This window comes from Chiloscyllium plagiosum, unplaced genomic scaffold, assembly GCF_037043375.1.
Source record: "Chiloscyllium plagiosum isolate Xiang-an unplaced genomic scaffold, Cpla_swu_hap1 HiC_scaffold_1, whole genome shotgun sequence".
Taxonomy (NCBI): Eukaryota; Metazoa; Chordata; class Chondrichthyes; order Orectolobiformes; family Hemiscylliidae; genus Chiloscyllium; species Chiloscyllium plagiosum.
Window position 1 is genome coordinate 7,449,370 of NW_028270139.1, and position 21,578 is coordinate 7,470,947.

Genomic DNA, 21,578 nt, shown 5'->3' on the forward strand with positions numbered 1-21,578 from the left:
GGCCCACATGACACCAGTTGTTAATGTATTGAAGGTTCTGGATCAGTGGTGCTGGAACAGCACAGCAATTCAGGCAGCATCCGAGGACAGGCAAAATCGACGTGTCGGGCCCCGCCCCGCCCCGCCCCGCCCCGCCCCGCCCCGCCCCGCCAATGATGCGTCACTCAGCTCCGCCCCGCCAATGACGCGTCACTCAGCTCCGCCCCGCCAATGATGCGTCACTCAGCTCCGCCCCGCCAATGACGCGTCACTCAGCTCCGCCCCGCCAATGACGCGTCACTCAGCTCCGCCCCGCCAATGACGCGTCACTCAGCTCCGCTCCGCCCCGCCAAAGACGCGTCACTCAGCTCCGCCCCGCCAATGACGCGTCACTCAGCTCCGCCCCGCCAATGACGCGTATATCAGCCCCGTCAGGTCCCGTCCCACCCCCTCTCAGCCCATAGACACACCCACACACAGATACCTATCGCCCCCCTCACAGGGAGTGAACACCTTCAATACCTCAATGTCTTGAAGGTGTTCACTCCCTGTGAGGGGGGGGGATGGGAATCTGTGTGTGGGTGTGTCTATGGTCTGTGCGGGGGTGGGACGGGACCTGACGGGGCTGATATACGCGTCATTGGCGGGGCGGAGCTGGGTGACGCGTCATTGGCGGGGCGGGGCTGGGTGTTGCGATCTTGGCGGGGTTGCGTGACACGGTGCTTGGAGGTGTGAGCGACGCTATCATGGCGGGACGGGGCTGGTGACGCTGGGCTGGGCTGGAGACGCGGGGCGGGGCTGGAGACGCGGGGCGGGGCTGTTGACGCGGTGCGGGGCGGGGCTGGTGAATCGGGGCGGGGCGGGCGTGGCTTGGCTGTTGACGCGGGGTCGGTGGGGCTTGCGGCGCGGGGTCGGTGACGCGGGGCGTGGTTGGCGTCGCGGGGCGGGATCGAAGACGCGAGGCGGGGCGGAGCGGAGCGTGGCTTGGCCGGTGACGCGGGGCGGGGTCGGTGACGCGGGGCCGGTGACGCGGGGCGTGGTTGGTGACGCGGGGCGGGGCTATGTTGGGGACGCGGGGCGTGGTTGGTGTCGCGGGGCGGGATCGAAGACGCGAGGCGGGGCGGAGCGTGGCTTGGCTGGTGACGCGGGGCGGGGTCGGTGACGCGGGGCCGGTGACGCGGGGCGGGGTTGGTGACGCGGGGCGGGGCTATGTTGGGGACGCGGGGCGTGGTTGGTGTCGCGGGGCGGGATCGAAGACGCGGGGCGGGGCGGAGCGTGGCTTGGCTGGTGACGCGGGGCGGGGTCGGTGACGCGGGGCGGGGTCGGTGACGCGGGGCGGGGTCGGTGACGCGGGGCCGGTGACGCGAGGCGGGGCGGAGCGTGGCTTGGCTGGTGACGCGGGGCGGGGTCGGTGACGCGGGGCCGGTGACGCGGGACCCCAGCTCGAGCCGCTGTCTACCCGCCGGGCCGTTTTTATTTTGCTCGGATCCCGCCGCCGCTGCTCCTGATGTCGGCGCAAAGGCCTGGGCGCCGAGGCCGGGTTCGCCTGGTTTACCGCTCCCTACAGAGCGCTCAGGATTACCTGGAACGGGAGGATTTCGGCACCGCCTTCGCCCATTACCTGCTGCTGCTGAACGTGGCGCCGGAGCTGAAGGACATCATCAGGGTGAGTGTGTGAGGGCCCCGGGCAGGGCCTGGGCCTGGGCCTGCGGGGGGCGGCCAGGTCCCACAGTGTCCGCCTGGGCCTGGGCCGCCTCCAACAGCCTGTGGTACTGGTGTTTCAGCTCACACACACACACACACACACACACACACTATCTGCAGGACCGTGGTTAGGGATTAAACAACTCTAATTGTGTTTTAACAAATGGCATTTGTACAAAGGGGGGGGGTGGTGGCAGCATTTGTACGGGGGGGGTGGTGGCAGCATTTGTACGGGGGGGGGGTGGTGGCAGCATTTGTACAGGGGGGGGGTGGTGGCAGCATTTGTACGGGGGGGGGTGGTGGCAGCATTTGGACAGGGGGGGTGGTGGCAGCATTTGTACAGGGGGGGGTGGCAGCATTTGTACAGGGGGGGGGTGGTGGCAGCATTTGTACAGGGGGGGGGTGGTGGCAGCATTTGTACAGGGGGGGGTGGTGGCAGCATTTGTACAGGGGGGGTGGCAGCATTTGTACAAAGGGGGGGTGGCAGCATTTGTACAGGGGGGGTGGTGGCAGCATTTGGACAGGGGGGGTGGTGGCAGCATTTGTACAGGGGGGGGTGGCAGCATTTGTACAGGGGGGGGTGGTGGCAGCATTTGTACAGGGGGGGGTGGTGGCAGCATTTGTACAGGGGGGGGTGGTGGCAGCATTTGGACAGGGGGGGTGGTGGCAGCATTTGTACAGGGGGGGGTGGCAGCATTTGTACAAAGGGGGGGTGGCAGCATTTGGACAGGGGGGGTGGTGGCAGCATTTGTACAGGGGGGGGTGGTGGCAGCATTTGTACAGGGGGGGGTGGCAGCATTTGTACAGGGGGGGTGGCAGCATTTGTACAAAGGGGGGGTGGCAGCATTTGGACAGGGGGGGTGGTGGCTGCATTTGTACAGGGGGGGGTGGCAGCATTTGTACAAGGGGGGGGTGGCAGCATTTGTACAGGGGGGTGGTGGCAGCATTTGTACAAAGGGGGGGGTGGCAGCATTTGTACAAAGGGGGGGGTGGCTGCATTTGTACAGGGGGGGTGGTGGCTGCATTTGTACAGGGTGGGTGGTGGCTGCATTTGTACAGGGTGGGTGGTGGCTGCATTTGTACAAAGGTGGGGGGGGTGGCAGCATTTGTACAAAGGTGGGGGGGGTGGCAGCATTTGTACAAAGGTGGGGGGGGGGGGGGGGTACGGCCCCTGCATTGAAGGACATGCAGTCCCAACAAGTCTAAATACATCTGTCCAGTTGAATTGTTTTATCCCAACATGTCTCCCTTCAGCCAGCTCACTGTCTTAATGATGCTTCCTCATGGGCTGTTGGCAAAATTTTTTTGTTCGTGGTCATTTGCCGTTGCCGACCACACTCAGAGACAGAACTACAGTTTACCTCAGCCAGGATGGAAATTGAGTTCACGCTGTTTTTACCCTTCTGAACCACGGCCAACTGTCTCATCAACTGAACACCCAAATGCCAAAAACTGCCTGAGCTATGATCAGTTCTGGTGATCTTCACTGATCTACACTTTCTCAGTTTAGTTCAGAAGGCCCATTGACTTAATTTGAATTACAAGTGCTCGATCTTGTTGACAGTTACCTCTGCATGGACCTATTAAAAACAATAGTTTCAGTTCTTATTTCACATTTTCTGCATCTGCAATATTTTGCTTGTGCTGATTTGTCTTTCAAAAATTGCTTTATGGTCCAGTGAGTTCTTTAAATGTTGCCAAAGCCAAATGGGATACGAAAATTAACATTTGATGAGAATATCTTCAAATCTCAATACAGAGTCAAAAAGTGTGGTGCTGGAAAAGCACAGCAGCTCAGGCAGCATCCGAGCTGCAGAAGAGTTGTTGGTTTGGGCATAAGCCCTTCATCATTCCTGATGTCCGAAACATTGACTCTCCTGCTCCTCGGATGCTGCTTGACCTGCTGTGCTTTTCCAGCACCACCCTTTTTCACTCTGATCTCCAGCATGTGCAATACTCACTTTCTCCTTTCCCCAATACTGTATTGACCGCTTTGTATTTTAAACTTCTCCCTGACTTGTAAAACACAGTTGAAGAGCTTTGCTCACAGTTAATGTTTTGTTTGAATTTGGTGAACAGAATTGTGAATGCCAAGCTTCAGACCGCACTTGGGCAGTTGAGGATCACATGGAGCTGACAACCATGGAGAGTGCATTGTATTGTTGGAGGATGGGATGAGAATGGTTAGGTGCTTGTTTTTGACTGGGGCAGACCTAATGGGCTGAAGGGCCTTTTACTGTGCCGTGGACCTCTGTGATTCATTATTGCATTTTTGCTGATCGAGTATTCTCCCAGTTACACATGAAGTTGGCATGGTGGTTCTGCCCATAGTCCAAAAATGTGGCAGGTTAGGTAGATTGGCCATGGTAAATTGCCTTAGTGTCCAGGGATATACAGGCTAGGTAGATTACAGGGATTAGGTTGAGCGGTAGGTCTGGTTCAGATGCCCTTTGGTGGGGTGGTGTAAACCTAATGGGCCGAACAGTCTGCTTCCACATTGGAGGGATTTTATGATTTTTAAATCTCATTAAAATGTTACAATTAAAGCTGAATGGATAATTTTCAACTTAAGGGCAGCTGATTGTCAGTGACATATTTGCAATAGTTAAGAGATGACATCTGAATAATATAGAATGATATGCAAAACTAAAAGGCTGTTTGGTCCAACCAGTCAGGCCACTTATGCAGCCTTCCTTTTTGACCAGTGTATCAGCATAAGTCTCTTCCCTGTTCTCTTGAATGTTACTGTAGGTTCCCTTACAGTTATTTGATTGTCCCAGCTGCTCTTCCTGTCTTCATGATATCCACGTTTTTACAAGGTGGAACTCCATCAAGCTTTTATCAATTCTTTGAAAACTGTCATATGATACATCTAGTTTTTTCAAATATTATTGGATCTCCTCAACAATTGATTTAAATAGAATGGGTTTCCCTAAACCTTTCTAACCCTTTACACTGTTCTATTACCATACTTCAATAGAATTTCTAGCATGTAGCTAACTTGGGAGCTGACTGAATAAAAGTGGAAGAAGAATATTCATTTCCTTGAGTGGCTTATTTTATCTTGATGAATGTGTGCCACTTCAAAAAGTATATTCTCTCTTTTTTTCCAAGTGTGTCTCTTTCAAGATTCTTGAAAGTTGCTTCCGAAATCTGTACCCACCTTGGTGCAATATTTGTGCATTCTAAACAGGTTTCAAGCCTTGTTTTGTAAAGATATGATGCTTAGAATGTCATTTGTGAATTTGGTATGTGAATATACACTAATCTCATTCATCCTCAACTTGTTTGAGCCTTTCTTTGAATGTTGCAGTGCGGAAAGAAGCTGTTTATCCCACCATAGCTGTACCAGCTTTTTGAAAAAGCAGTCCAATTAATCCAACTCAAAAACAAATTGCTGAAGAAACTCAAGTTTGGTAGCATCTATAGGCACAGAAACAATTGTTCTCGTTCTCTGGCTTTTTCCACATAGTCATGTAAATTATTTTCCCTCAATTTCTTTATCCTGTTTTCCTTTAAAAATTGCTGCTAAATCAGCTCCTTCCACTTTCGGCTGTGCATTCCAGATGCTGATACATTATTGTTCATTCAGGTCGGCTTTAGGTCATCTGGGAACATTGCAGAAGTCCTAATTATAAGCTTCCCCAGTTCTTGATTTGGGAGTGGTTGCTTTGGACTGGAAAACTATGCATGTTAATTTAGATTAGATTAGATTCCCTACAGTATGGAAACAGGCCCCTAGGACCAATCGTCCACACTGACCCTCCAAAGAGTAACCCACCCAGACCCATTCCCCTATCCTATACTTACCCCTGACTAATGCACCTAACACTATAGGCAATTTAGCATGGCCAATTCACCTGACCTGCGCATCTTTGGATTGTGGGAGGAAACCCACGCAGACACAGAAAGAATGTACAAACTCCATACAGACAGTTTCCCGAGGCGGAAATCGAATCCGGGTCCCTGGTGCTGTGAAGCCAGGAAATTAAAGGTGGTTTACCTCAAAATCTGTTGTTAGTAAATTACTCGGGTCCATAATTAATGATAAGGTGACTGGACAACTTAAAATTTCCAGCTGTGGTTTTGTAAATGGTAGGCCATTCCCAGGTAAACTGACTTAAACCATTTTTGAAGATGTGATTAAAGAAGTGGACAGAATTGTCTCTTGGTTATTTACATTTCTGAAGGTTTTTGATCAAGTCTCTCATCAGATTCTGTTTGCTAAACTTGATGTTCCTGGAATTGATGGAAATTATCAACCTTTTTAGGAAATTGGCTGAGCAGGAGGGACTGTAACTGACAGATGTGATTCGTGATGTTCTGCAAAGTGATATGTTGGAACCTGCGCTATTTGTTAAGTTAATGCCAGGGTTGGAGGATTTGAGCTATAAGGAGAGGCTGAACAGGCTGGGGCTGTTTTTCCTGGACCATCAGAGTCTGCGGGGTGACCTTATAAAATCAGGAGGGGCACGGATAGGGTAAATAGACAAGTCTTTTCCCTATGTGTGTGTGGGGGGGCGTGGTGGTGAAGGGGGGAAAGGGAGAGACAGACATGGGTGGGGGGAATAAAGGTAATCACTGGAAGTCAGGAAATTATATGATTTACCTCATCATCTGTTGTTGAAAACTTGAAATTTCCACCTGTAGTTTTGTAAATGATAGGCCATTCCCAGGTAAACTGACTTAAACCATTTTTGAAAATGTGATTTAAAGAGATGGACAGATTTGTCTCTGTTATTTATATACAGAATTTCTGAAGGGTTTTGATAAAGTCTCTCATTAGATTCTGTTCGCTAAACTTAATTTCCATCAATTCCAGGAACATCATCAACCCTTTTAGGATATTGGCTGAGCAGGAGGGACTGTAACTGACAGATGTGATTCGTGATGTTCTGCAAAGTGATATGTTGGAACCTGTGCTATTTGTTAAGTTAATGACTGAGTTGTAAACAATTTTGATGTGAGAGAAATCCACATAACAAAATTTGCAGATGACACAAAGGTAGGTTATACTAATCGCAGTCGATGGCTTCATAAAATTACGAACAGGCGTCGACAGATGAATTAAATGGGCAAAACTGAGCCAAATGGATATTAGTGCAGAAAACATAAGGTCTTTGGACTTAAAAGGGAAAAAGCAGTGAACTCTCTTATATAGTGCAAATTTAGAATCTGTGTAAGTCCGTCAAAACTCAGAAGTTCAGGTACACAGATCATTTGAAATGTCGCTCACAGGTAGAGAAAATAATCAAAGGCAAATGGGATGTTATGCCTCTTGCAGTCTCCTGGCTGTGCCTTTTACAAAGCTGGTGAGGAACTGCAAAGATGGAAATCTGGAACAGATGTGGAACCCTGATTTAAGTTCGCTGGTTGAGACTTGGGCTAATGTCCCATAAATCAGAAAGGATTTGAAACCGCTGGTTATGCTCAAGGGCACAAAAGTAATATATCGGTCATGGGAAAAAATAAAAGTGCACTTCCCTTGGGGAATATCCTGTATATCAAAATCCTTTAATTACATATACTTCCTGTTACAGCATTTGCTCCGTCTACCATAATTTTATCACTGTGGTGCTACTCAGTAATATGCATTATATTCAGTGGGTATTATTTTAGCACCATGTTTATAATACTTGTCAGCTGGAACTTTTTAGCCTTTTTTTTTCCTCTAGCTCCTTTTATCACAGCCTGGCCTAGGTGAAATCCTGTTCAGATCCTCTGCCTGTCCTGGTTTAGCCTTGCAGGCCTCCTTTGATGCTTCTTGCCCTTCATATTTTAGCCATTGGTCCTATTGTACTTGCTGCTATCACAATTAGTCAGTGGAACATGCAGCTGTACTCATGACATTTTAGATTTTAAAAAAAAAAAATTTTTGTTTTCATTTCAGGATTAATCATCATACCTTATGGATGCATATATTTTCTCTTTGTTCATTCATGGGATGGGGGCGTGGTATCTTTGACAAGTTCAGCATTTGCTGCATATCCATACGTACCTTTGATCAGAGTGGCTTGCTAAGCCATTTCGGAGAGCATTTGAGTCAACCACAATGCTGTGGGGCTATTTTCTTCATTCATTCATGGGCTGAGGCCGTTGCTGGCTAGGCAGCATTTATTGTCCATCCCTGAATGCCCAGTGGACAGTTAAGAGTCAACCATATTGCTGAGAGTCAGGAGTCACATTCGGGCATAGTGTGATTCTAGTTTAAATGGTGGTGCTCTTAAGCGATTTTCTTGTAATACGGGATTGCACGAGAACGGAACTTCTGCATTATAGCAGCACTGACTGTATTTTAATGCACTCAATTTAATTTTCCTATTGTTTCTCCACTGCACATGCACTCTAACTGATAAAAATTACACTGAAATGCCTTTGTAATCTGAATTAAAGTTAGATTTTTAAACTGTTTATAACTATACCACCAAACCAAAGTACACAAAATACTCATTTATATCACAAAACTGTTTTTGGGGTAGGAATAAACATTCCTGAAGAAGGGCTTTTGCCTGAAACGTCGATTCTCCTTCTCCTTGGATGCTGCCTGGCCTGCTGCACTTTTCCAGCAGCACATTTTTGAGCTCTGATCTCCAGCATCTGCAGTCCTCACTTTCTCCTAGTAGGAATAAACACGCATGGTACAGGGCCTTGATTTTTCACCTGCTTCACAAAGCTCAGGAGCTCAAAAGTGGGAGCTTTTCTTGAAAGTGGGACTCCAAGCCATAATTTCTGACTGAACAATGCAAGGCATTCTAACTAAGTTGAAGCGAGATACAGATTCTGAAGGATATAAACAGTGAAGATAAATGGGTTGAAAATTATTTTTACACTGCTTTCTGACTAATAGCAGTATACAGTACTAATAAATGGGACTTGGGTCCTACCCACTGCTTTCACCAGGCACCTGAGTTATACAGTCAGAGGTCTATAGCATGGAAACAGGCCCTTCGGCCCAACTTGCCCATGCCTGCGTTTGGTACATATCCCTTCATTTTATCCCATCCATGTACCTGTCTAAATGTCTCAAGTGACAAATTCTACTTGCTTCCACTACTACCTCTGGCAGCATGTTCCAGGCCCTCCCTCACCTTTGGTATCTCTTCCCTGTCACCTATGTCCTCTAGTTTTACACTCCCCTATCATGCGGCAATGCTGTTGGCTATCCACCTCATGATTTTATAGACCTCTAGAAGATCACCTATGTTTCAGAGGAAAACATCTAAGCTTATCCAACCTCTCCTTATAACTCACATCTTCCAGTCCTGTTGGTATACTAGTAAATCTTTTCTGTACTCTTTCTGGTTTAATAACATCTCTTATATTGTAGGGCAACCAGAATTGCACATAGTACTTCAAATGTGGTCTCACTAGTGTTTTCACCTGACATAGAGATAGGTAAGAGTTTAAATCCGTGGCAAGGATACAGTATGTATTAGGGGATGGGGAGAGAAGGTTCAGTCATATCAGTGGTAGAGGAAATTGCAGTTCATTAACAATTGGATATCTGATGAGAAATCTAACAACCCAGCTAATGGAGGGATTAAGAAAGGTGGTTTAGCAGTTGAATTGGATATCATCAGCATAGTTGTGGGCTGAGTCTGTCTGCAGATGACATTGGAGCTGGTATAGATAAAGAGGAGGAGGCAAATCTAGAAGATTTGATGGGCTTAGGCACTGACAGTGTGGGCAGGAAGGTAATTGATTGCTGGATATGTTTTGGCTATGATTTGAAAGATATGTAGGAACAATAAGGTGCTGTTCACCATCAACTGAAGCAGTTACATTTATTAGACTCTGGCTTGGCATGTTCCTCACTCTATTACCTTTCATCCCTGGTTCAGTGAAGAGTGTAGGAGATCACGGCAGGAACAGCACCAGACATACCCAAAATTGGTGTTAACTGGTGAAACTAGAACATAGAATTACTTGCATGCTAGACAGCGAGGTAGTGATATACTGTATCAAGTGATACCACACCTGTGGATCAGATCTACTCTCTGCAGTCCTACCCTTCATGGTCTTCTGCTATAATGCGTGCTGCTTCAATGCAAAGTGGCTTCAACGCGATTGAAGAATTTCGACTGTTATTTGTAAAATGTGAACTTTCCTTACCTGTACTGGCTATGACACACTCTGGCCCCACTAGTTTAAATGGCACGGCCATTACACACTTTTCTTATAACGTGGGATCATACGAGAATGGAACTATCAGAACCGTTACATCAGAGCTGACTGTATACAACTAACTGGGTATTCCTAACCAGAGGACGGTGCTCTAAAAAAAATCAGTTTTAAATGATAAGAAATGCGACACATTAGTGCAGAAGACAAGACCAAAGCATTTTTAGCCAACTTCATCCAGAAATGCTGAGTGAATGATCCATATTTGTGTCCTTCAGAGATATTCAGCATCACAGACTCCACACTTCAACCAATTACATGATATCAAGTAACAGCTGACCGTGCTGGTAACTGCAAAGGCATCTTTTTTATATACAGGGTCAGTCACCTCCTGACTTCATTACAGCCTTGTTTCAAACATGAATAAAAGTGCTTCACTGGAAAAGTGTGAATGACTGCCCTTGACATCAAGGAATCATTTCACTGAGAATGGCCTCGGAGTCTAGCACAATCGGAATAAGTGGGAATCGGGAGGGAAACTCTTCACTGATTGGGGTCATGCCAAGTACGGAGGAAGATGGTTGTAGTTGTGGGGGTTAATCATCTCAGGCCCATTGTGTCCCTCAGAAGAGTATCCCATCCAGACTCTGCCCCCTGCTCTTATCCCTGTAACCCCATATTAACCATGGCCGACCCACCTAACCTACACATCCTTGGACACTATGGGCAACTTGGCATGGTCAAGCCATTTAACTTGCACATCTTTGCACTGTAGGAAGAAACCAGAGCACCTGGAGGAAACCAGTGCAAACTTAATACAGACATTCACCTGAGGATAGAATTGCAGCCAGGTCCTTGGTGCTATGAAGCAGTGGTGCTAACCACTGAGCCAGTGTGCTGTCCATTTCCTCCATTGTAATTTCAGAAGGGGACATGCTTACTGATAACTACACAATACTCAGCACCTATTGTGACCTCTCAGGTACTGAGGGAGTTTGTGTCTGTTTGCAGGAGGTTGTGGATAACATTTAGGCTCCAGCTGATAACATTTGCATCATGTCAGTGCCAGACATTGTCCATCATTAATAAAAGGGAATCTAACCTTTTCCCCATGGCATTCAATGGTGTTAGCATTGCAGAATCCCCAACTATCACCATCTAGGGGGTTACCATTAACTGAACTGGACCATGCATATAAATACTATTGCCAAAAAAAGCAGTCAGAAGCTAGGAATTTTGGGGCGTTTGACTCGCAGCCTGATTCTGTAAAGTCTACCTACCACCTACAAGGCAAAGGTCAGCAGTGTAATGGAATACTGTTCACTTTCTTGAATGAGTACAACTCCAACATCTCTTTAAAAAGCTTGATACAATCTCAAACAAAGCTGTACTTTCATTGGCATCCCATCGACAAACTAGTGTAGGTGCCTTACAGTCACAAACTGAAGAATTTATAATGGATGACAAAGAAATGGCTGACAAGCTAAACTCGTACTTCACTTCTGACTTCAATGGAGGACACAAATGACCTTCCAAAAATGGTGGGGGACACAGGATTTGGTGATAGGGAGAAAACGATGCAAATCAGTATTAGTAGAGGAATAGTGTCGGAGAAATTTGAGATTGAAGATGGATAAATTCTCAGGGCTTGACAATCCACGTCCTAGAGTACTTAAGGAAGTCCATTAGAAATAGTGGATGCATTGGTTTTCCAAGATTCTTTAGACTCTGAAGCAGTTTCTACAGATTGGAAGGGAGCTAATATTTAAACTATTTAAAAAGTAAGGTAGAGAGAAAGCAGGAAATTATAGACCAGTGACATCGGCAGTGGGGAAGATGCTGGAGTACGTTATCAAGGATTTTACAGAAGAGTAATTGGAAAGCAGTGCTAAATCAGACATCATTGGTTTTGAAATTATGCTTGAGAAATCTAGAATTCTTCACAGAAGTAGTGAATAGATATGGTTTATTTGGATTTTCAGAAGACTTTTGACAAAGTTGTACATAAAAGATTAATGTGTAAAATTGAAGTGCATAGAATTAGGTTAGTGTATTGGGATGGATAGAAAAATTGGTTAGCGGACAGGAAACAGAGTAGGAATAAATGAATGGCAGGCAGTGAGAAGTGGAGTACCACATAGATTAGCACTAGGATCCTGGCTATTCACAATATATGTTGATGATTTAGATGAGGGAGCGAAATATAACATCGCAAAATTTGCAGATGACGCAGAGCTAGGTGGAAGGGTAAACTGCGAGGAGGGTGCAGAGATGTTGCAGTGTGATTTGGACAGGCTGAGTGAGTAGCCAGATTTATAGTAGATGCAGTATAATGAGATCCTTTACTTTGGTAGCAAAAATAGGAAGGCAGATTACTGTGGCTGTAAACTGAGGAAGGGGAATGTTCAATGAGACCTGGATGTCCTTGTGCATCAGTCAAGTGTGCCAGTACAGGTAATAAAGAAGGCAAGCTGTATTTTGGCCTTTGTAGTGAGAAGGTGAGAGTAGAGAAACATCTTGCTGCAACTACACAGGGCATTGGTGAGGCCACAACTGGAATATTGTGTGCAGATTTAATCTCCATACCTAGGAATGATGTTTTTGCTATAAAGGGAGTGCAGCAAAGATTTATCAAATTGATTCCCGGGATAGCAGAACAGATATATAAGGAAAGATTGAGTCAGATAGGATTGTCTTTGTTGAAGTTTAAATGAGTGAAATCAAATTTTAACAGGGCTGGGCAAGTTAGATGCCAGAAGTGGTTCTCAATGGTGTGGAAGTCCAGAACCAGGGGTCATCGTTTAAGGATAAGAACTAAACCATGTGGGATTGAAGGCAGGAAGGTGGGATTAGGTTGGTGTGATAGATAATATGAAGGTTTGATGGTCATAATGAATGGTGGCACAGGCTCAAGAGATCAAATGCTCTGTCATGTGTTTCTATATTACTTGCTTTGGTAGTAAACATCGAGCCTAGTTCTTTGGCTTGGAAAGCAACTAGTAGATTTGATTTGGTGAGACAGCCAAGGGTTGAATGCACCGGAGGCAGCTGAACAGAGAACCCCAGTTTCAGGTGGCAAAGAAGTTCATAAGCTTTTTTGGATTTGTTGCCAAAATAAGTAGAGGGCTTCAAGGTAAAGTAAAGATGTCAGGCATTTGTCTTTTCAGGATGATTCTGGAATTATGGTTGACTTCAGCAGGAGAGAGTAGGTTAATTAGCCAAATTTGATGTTGGATAGCAAAATTGGCCATGTGGCAGATATTGAAGTCACTAACCTTGGTTTGAAGGTAATATATATCAGGAATTTGATTGTCAGTTTTAAAATGTTTCAATAATGTGATTCTACTTGCTACTTTAATTGTTTATTACTGACTACATAGCTTGGCTAATTGGAATATAGGAGCTTTCACAATCTGTGCTTCAACCATCTGTGGTTTGTAGCTATGTAAATCGATTCTGGATTCTCTTCACAGACTTTAATTGCAATCGAGCAGGTATGTAATACAAGTCTAGTCAGATTGCCAAACAATAGGATGTCAGAAATTCTTTTTCAATGAAGAAATATGCACTGCCCATTAAATATGCAATCTCTAGGAGCAGAAGCTAATCAGTAGATATTGTTGACACAGGGTCCACAATTGTTGCACCTGGCAGCCTCTGCATTGTAAGCCATAGAGATGTACAGCACGCAAACAGACCCTTTGGTCCAACTCATCCATGCCGGCCAGATATCCCAACCCAATCTAGTCCCACCTGCCAGCACTTGGCCCATATCCCTCCAAACCCTTCCTATTCATATACCCATCTAGATGTCTTTTAAATGCTGTATTTGTACCAGCCTCCACTACTTCCTCTGGCAGCTCATTCCATATACGCACTATCCTCTGCGTGAAAAAGTTGCCCTTTAGGTCCCTTTTATATCTTTCCCCTCACCTCAAACCTATGCCCTCTAGTTCTGGACTCCCCTCCCCCAGGGAAAAGAGTTTGTCTATTTATCCTATCCATACCCCTCATGATTTTAGAAACCTCTCAAGTCCTAGAGATAATTTTGTTTTTAGTTTTATTGTGACTTCCTTTGTCCAGTTTGAGTTCAAAGTGGATTAAAAAACTACATAAAGAGGAAAGTTTACATTTATGTAGTTCATAACTGGGCATCTCAAATCACTTTATAGCCAATGAAGTACTTTAGTGTTGCCACTGTTGTCAAGCAGGAAGCACAATTGTCAATTTGTGTGCAGCAAACCCCTACAAATGGGAATGTGATAATGATCAGATAATCAGTTTTCGTGATATTAATTCAGGGATAAATATTGGCCAGGAGACTGTGGGTTACTTGCTGCTTTTTTATGAAAGTGTGATGGGATTGTTTATTTCAGCTGAGGGCAGGTGGGGCATTGGTTTAGTGTTTTGTCTGAAAGATGGCACTGCAGAAGTGCACCACTGTCCCAAAAGCTGTGCTGGAGTATCAGCCTTGATAGTTCAGGTGGTGAAGTGAAAGTTGAAGTTTTAACCTTCTGATCAAAGGCAAGGATGTTGCTGCCATTTGAGCCATGGCCTGCAACAGGTTTTTCATAGACTTAAAGCGGTGTAGTGGACTGAGTTAAAACTACTTTTCAAATGCGCAGTTTGATATGGAGACGTTTCAGATTTCTGAACTACAATAATCATGCTATTTTTGAAATCATTGACTTCTAGAAGCCTTCAATTTGGAGTAAGTTTATTGGGCTATAATTTAGTGCTGAAATCAAATGAAATTTTATTATGTAGGTTCTGTTGCCATAAGTCTAAATAGTGTATTTAAGACAGCAGTTATTTTGCAGAATGAGAACTGGTGTACAAATTCTGTTTCCCATAAGCTATCCCTCAAAACTGATGACTTTTGTCCATTCCAGAGTTGAGGATCCTGAGGTGACTAAATGGTCCAATGCTGAATTGATGCACCAGCCTTGACTGAAGAGGCAGATGGTGGGATATTCCAGTTTTTTGAAAGAGCCTTCAGCTGGGTCTTTGGGAGATGCTCAAGATAGTTGGCATCTTTGTCAATGCTGCTTCTCCAGTTTGGGCGCTCTTAGGCAAGAGATTTTCATGACGCAATGGGATATTGAATTTTTCAGGGAGGTGTTGGGGATATACTTGAAATGTTTTCTCTGTCCTCCTTGTAACTGCTTGCTATGAGCAGGCTCAGAATAAAGAGCTTGTTTTGAAAGTCTTGTGTCAGGTATGCAGACAATGTAGCTTGCCCAATTGATTGTCTGTAACCAGTACCTTGATGCTGGGGTTGTTGTCCTGAGAGAATTCACTGATATTGGAGTACTGAGACTACCAGTGGATTTGCAAAATTTTGCAGAGGCATTGTTGGTGACATTTCTCCAGGGTTTTGACATGTCTGCTGTACATTGTCCATCTCTCCTTATACATGAGGGCGGGTGACATTATTGCTCTGATTATTATGAACTTGTGCCCAGTCTGAGGTCCTTGTCATTAAACACTTTTGTGTTCCTCAGATCACCAAAGGCTGTACTGGTTATAACATGTATGAAGTCCAGTCTTCCACCCTTTCCCCTTAGATCTGTGATTTTATTTCTTTGGCTATTTGTCCAACTTTTTTTTTTAATCTGCCTCCATGCCGCACTCGGGCTGTGCACTATATTCCGGATTCTAATTACTCACCGCATAAAGGAACTTTTCCTAACGCTACCACTGTTTCTTTTGCTCATCGCACGTACAATCTTCCCACCTGTATAACTCAGATCATCCCATCCACAGCACCATTCAATAACTATGTAACCAACTAACCCATCTAATTAATAAATACTCCCCCCACGACTCTGAATCCCCCTGGATCCCTCTCCATCCATGTGGTGTGCGATCCCATTGGTGATATTTGTCGAAGAGTTCTTTTGTTCTGATGGGACAACTTTTTTTTTCCTGATTCCTTAATGTTGTTTTGTTTCCTGAAGCTAGTTACTTGCTAGTGTATGGTTAGGATTCTGACACATTAGCTACATTTTACTCTTGTAACTGTTTACTTTTGATTTCAAATAGTGAGTGACAGCAAGCTATTTAATTGAGTTCAATGCAGATGAGTCCCACCTGATAGCAGAAACCCAGCATGGATAAAAACTGACATCTTAATCATTAGTAACTTGGAATCATTGCATAGCATCATCCCCCTGGATTTTCATTGGGTGGGAGATGGGAGAAGAAATGATCGCGGTGCAATTTCCTGCTAAAGACGACCAAAATTCTGTCACTTCTTGAAATTTGAAAATAAATCTGCCGGAGCGGTTGAGAGAACAATTCGGATGAAATGTCAACATGACTGGAAATTTAACTCGTTTTCCCTCTGTGCTGTTACCCTGGTGAGTACACTCTTTGGTACTTCATATCCTTTTTAAAGTGTGCTGCCCAAAATTGGAGCTAATACTTCAACTGGGGCCGAACTAATTTTTCTCGTTTTGTACTCTGCCTCTATTTATATGAGGAAGGATCCATATGCTTTATTAATTAAATTGTAGATCTGTCTTGCTAGCAAAGATTTGTATACAAACGCTCCAGGTCTCTCTTCTACCTCCTTCACAATTACGGGACAATAAATTTGCAATTGCTCAGGCAAAACATTGCTTGTGGTGTGGAACTGTTTTATGTAAAATTAGGCCAGTAAGCCAGTGCCACTTCAATTGATAATTCCGTGCAGTCTTTCACATACATTTTTGTAAGAAAAGTGAGTTTCCAGTTTAAAAAATTTGTTCCTGAGATGTTGGTAGCACTGTCTGAGCCAGTATTTATTACCCATCCCTACTTGCCATGAAGAAGGTGGTGGTGAGCTACCGCCTTCAACCGCTGCAATTCTTGGTGTGTAGGTACACCCGTAGAGTTGTTACTAAGGGAATTCCAGGGTTTTGTATTAGCGACACTGAAATAATACTGATATAGTTCTAGGTTAGCTTGATGTATGACCTGAAGGAGAAGTTGTAAGTGGTGATGTTCCCATGCATCTTCAGTTCATGTTCTTCCATCACACTCCTGCCTTGTGTAACGTGGGAGACATTGGGGGAAGTGAGTTACTTGCTGCAGGACTTCTATCCTCTGACCTGCTGTTGTAGGCACAGTATTTATGTGGTGGTTCCGGTTCACTTTTCTGGGTAATGGTAAGGCCCAGGCCATATTGATAGTGGGATATTCAGCAACGGTAATACAAGTGAATATCAAGTGATGAGATTCTGTCTTGTGGGAGGTGGTAATTGCCAGGCATTTGTGTGGTGCAAGTGTGATTTGTTGCTCCTCAGGCCAAGCCTGGATGATGATCAGGTCTTGCATGAATAGGCATGGATTGTTTCAGCATTAATGGTGTTAATGTTGTGCAATCATCAGCAGACATCCCCACTTCTGACATTATGCTGGAGAGAAAGATATTGATGAAGCAACTGAATTTGTTATAGTTTGGACAGTACCTAGAGGAACGCCTGCAGAGATGTCCTGGGACTGGGCTGATTGATCTCCAGTAATCACCATCATCTTCCTTTATGCTAGGTATGACTCCAACCAGCTGTGTTTTCTTTGACACTGGTGTTGCTCAGGCTCCTTGGTGTCACACTTGGTTAAGTGTCTTTGATGTCCAGGGCAGTCATTCTTACCTCAAGTTGAGTTCTGCTCCTTTATTCAAGTTTGAGCCAAGGCTGTAATGAAGTCAGGAGCTGAGTGGCCCTGAAAGAACTCAAACCAAGTGTCAGTGAGCAGCTTATACCTTTGCAAGCTTCGCATGTTGACAACAATTTCTATCACTTTGATCGAGAGTATAGTGATAATTGACTAGGTTGGGTTTGTCCTGCTTTTTACATACAGGACATACTAGGCAAATTTCCATATTGTTAGCTAAATGCTAATTTTGTAGCTGTCCTGAACTCCATCAAATTTTACAACATCCTCCCGATTGGAGGAAGACCAGAATTGCACACACTATTCCAAAAGTGGCCTAACCAATGTCCTGTGCAACTGCAACATGACCTCACATCTTCAATGCCCTGACCAATAAAGGAAAGGATATCAAACACCACCTTCACTATCTTATCTACCTGCGACTCCACTTTCAAGGAGCTATGAACCTGCACTCCAAGGTCTCTGTTCAGCAACACTCACCAGAATCTTACCATTGAGTGTATAAGTATTGCTCTGATTTGTGTTGCCAAAATACAACACCTTGCATTTATCTAAATTAAACTCCACCTGCCATTCTTCAGCCCATCTGATCAAGATCCCATTGTACTCCTGAGGTAATGTTTGCTGTCCACTACACCCCCAACTTTGGTGTCATCTGCAAACTTAATAACTGTACCTCCTATTTTCACATTTATATAAATGATGAAAAACATTTATATAAATGGCACTTCAATGGTCACAGGCCTCCAGTCTGAAAATCAAGCCTCCACCACCACACTCTGTCTTCTACCTTCGAGCCAGTTCTGTATCCAAATGGCGAGTTCTCCCTGTATTCCATGAGATCTGACCTTGCTAACCATGAGGAACCTTGTCGAATGCTTTACTAAGGCTGTATAGATCACGTCTACCACTCTGCCCTCATCAATCCTCTTTGTTACTTGTTCAAAAAACTCAGTCAAGTTTGTGAGACATGATTTCCCATGCACAAAGCCATGTTGACCAACCCTTGTCAGTCCTTGTCTTTCCAAATACATATAAATCCTGTCCCTCAGGATTCCCTCCAACAACTTGTCCACCACCAATGTCAGGCTCACTGGTCTATAGTTCCCTGGCTTGTCCTTACCACCTTTCTTAAACAGTGGCACCATGTTAGCAAACCTCCAGTCTTCCGGCACCTCACCTGTGACTATCGATGATACAAATATCTCAGCAAGGGGCCCAGCAACTTCCCTAGCTTCTCACAGCGCTCACCTGATCAGCTCCCAGGGATTTATCCATCTTAATGCATTTTAAGGCATCCAGCACCGCCATCTCTGGAAAATGGACATTTTTCAAGATGTCACCATCTATTTCCTCACATTCTATATCTTCCATGTCCTTCTCCACAATAAACACTGATGCAAAATACTCATTTAGTATCTCGCCCACCTCTTGCAGTTCCACACACAGGCTGCCTTCCTGACCTTTGAGGAGTTCTTTTCTCTGTTACCTTTTTGTCCTTAATGTATTTGTAAAAACCCTTTGGATTCTCCTTCACCCTATTTGCCAAAGCTATCTTATATCCCCTTTTTGCCCTCCTGATTTCACTCTTAAGTATACTCCTGCTGCCTTTATACTCCTTTAAGGAGTCACTCGATTTATCCTGTCTATACCTGACACATGCTTCCTTCTTTTTCTTATCGAAAAACCTCAATTTCTCCAGTAATCCAGCATTCCCTACACCTACCAGCCTTTCCTTTCACCCTGACAGGAATATACTTTCTCTGGACTCTCATTATCTCATTTCTGAAGACTTCCCATTTTCCATGCATCCCTTTTACCTGTGAATATCTGTCCCCAATCAACTTTTGAAAGTTCTTGTCTATTACCATCAAAATTGGCCTTCCTCCGATTTAGAACTTTAAATGTTAGGTCTGGTCTATCTTTTTCCATCACTATTTTAAAACTAATAGAATTATGTTCGCTGGCCCCAAAGTGCTCCCCCACTGACACCTCAGTCATCTGCCTGCCTTATTTCCCAAGAGTAGGTCAAGTTTTGCACCATCTCTAGTAGGTATGTCCACATACTGAATCATAAAATTTTGTCGTACCCACTTAACATATTCCTCTCCATCTATGCTCCCCTTTCTATGGCATTTGTATTCTGGAGCATTGTTGGATCGTAGGTTTTAACTTTTCATTTATGTACCATGGTAGCCAGTTACTGATCGTATAATAACAAGAGCCTGTCAGTGTACCTTTTTCAACAGTAAAATAAAAGTAAATCACTCTCAGAAGGAAAACCCGAACAAGTTACATTGTATAGAACTATTTGAAATAGTCTTATAACAAATTTAACAAAGTTAGATTCAACCTTCTTACTCCATAACAACTTTACAGATACTCAACCTCTGTGACGACTCTCAGTTGTCTCCGCACTGAAATTTCATGGCTATAATGTGTTTACTTTCTGGCAAGGTTCTGTGTGCACTAAATACTAATCTCTTCAGTTAATACTTGTTCATGTGACCCTTAAATAAGCAGCTATTTCAGCACCCATATCTCTGCACCGTTCTGCGCATGCGTGATGTCAGCTGCCGACAGAGCAACTTTCTGTGAGAGGTACTGTACAGAGAGCAGCTTTCTTATATTTTTTACATGAACTGTGTTAAATTTACTTTTGTTTCATTAATAAATATGATTTCAACCTTCATTCACACTGTGCTATACTTTGTGTTAGACTTTTGGGTGATTTTTGAGCGATTGTGAGTGAATTTCCTTTTGTTGCCCTGCCTCAGTCCCACTTTTCTCGAAGGGCCCATTCTTTATATGAAGTGATTTTCTATTAGTGAGGTTTCAATGGAATGCAACTACGGCATTATAGGAGAACTACCTGTAGGTTGTTGGTCATTATAATTGTGCTTAATTGCAGCATTAAAAGGATGCCGACAGTAGAATGGACAAACTCCTCTTAAGAATTCAGTATCTATGAGGTGACTCAAACTGCGGGTTTCTGACTGTTCAATGTGTCTAAATGGTGGGGCAGATGGCACAATGCAGTTTTGATGAATCTTTTGCCATCCAGTAATTTTCAGATTTCTATTTTAACTTTGTAGATGTGGGCATTGCTTGTTGCTTTCTGATTTTTACATAAGTAACTGAGCGCTGTAAGCCTTAGCATTAATTATTGCAGTAAAATCCAACTCCTTATGCCTCATTAATTTTTGAGCAAAGTATATTTCTGTTCAAGTTTGATAGTTTCACCTATTGTAAATAATTTCAACTCTGGACAAGAGACCCTGTAAGATGGAATCACTTGGAAGTGGTGCCATATATGGAACATGGGAATTGTTTGATAATAAAACACCAATGGCCAACATGCCTTCTGTTATGCTGGTATGGCATGTGGATTTTACCAAATTGAACTCTCGAAAATAAAGATTCATTGTTTGTTCTGGATGTTAATGTACTTGCCAAGTTATAGATAAATTGATAGATGATCACAAAAGCACCAGTTTTGAAGCCTCCTGTCCAATCCGACTTAATGCATTGGCTTTGCTTTAATGCCGTTCAGTTTTTCATGTATTTTACGTTAGTTGTCTTTATTATTGAAACCCTAGGAATCGTTCCAACACACACTCTTTAAATGGGCAGAAGAACTTAATTCTTTAAGTCGGATTCAGGATATATTTGACTGCTATGAACAGGCCTTGGAGCTGTACCCAAATAATGAAGTAATATGGAACAGTATGGGAGAACATTTATTTAGGTTTGTGATAGCATTTCCCAATTGTTTTTGAATATCTGTTATATTAAGTGGTTATATAATATCGTTTGTATAACACTTTTATCTATCTTCTTAACAGCTTTTATTGTGACTTTCTGTCCTCCTCAATACCCATAGTAAATTTAGTGAACTTGAGCTGTGAGTATTGGTACGTTTAATCATTAATGCCAGTACAATGTAGCCCAATCCTGTCTTTGTCTAAGATTCACAGATATCAACTTTCCAGCAAGTTGTTTTCTTTTAAAAAAAACTCTTTATTTTATGGTTCTATGGATGATGATTGATCACCCAGAATGTTGCCCAGGTGGGATTATTAACATCCTTAAAATTTTCTTTGTGTTGCTCAGTA

The 21,578-nt window shown here is 44.0% G+C and overlaps 1 protein-coding gene across 2 annotated transcripts in view; it reads left to right on the forward strand.

Moving 5' to 3' along the window:
* The first annotated feature begins 1,425 nt into the window (after window positions 1-1,425).
* Window positions 1,426-21,578, forward strand: part of prmt9 (protein arginine methyltransferase 9) — a 59,276-nt gene continuing 39,123 nt past the window's right edge. Inside the window, exons 1-2 of one of the 2 annotated variants that reach the window (XM_087975004.1) lie at window positions 1,426-1,645; window positions 21,063-21,211. In XM_087975004.1, coding sequence (XP_087831130.1) covers window positions 1,487-1,645; window positions 21,063-21,211 — 308 coding nt within the window. In that variant the 5' untranslated portion in view covers window positions 1,426-1,486. The remainder of the gene's footprint in view (window positions 1,646-21,062; window positions 21,212-21,578) is intronic. The other variant, XM_087974945.1, reaches the window with a different exon arrangement.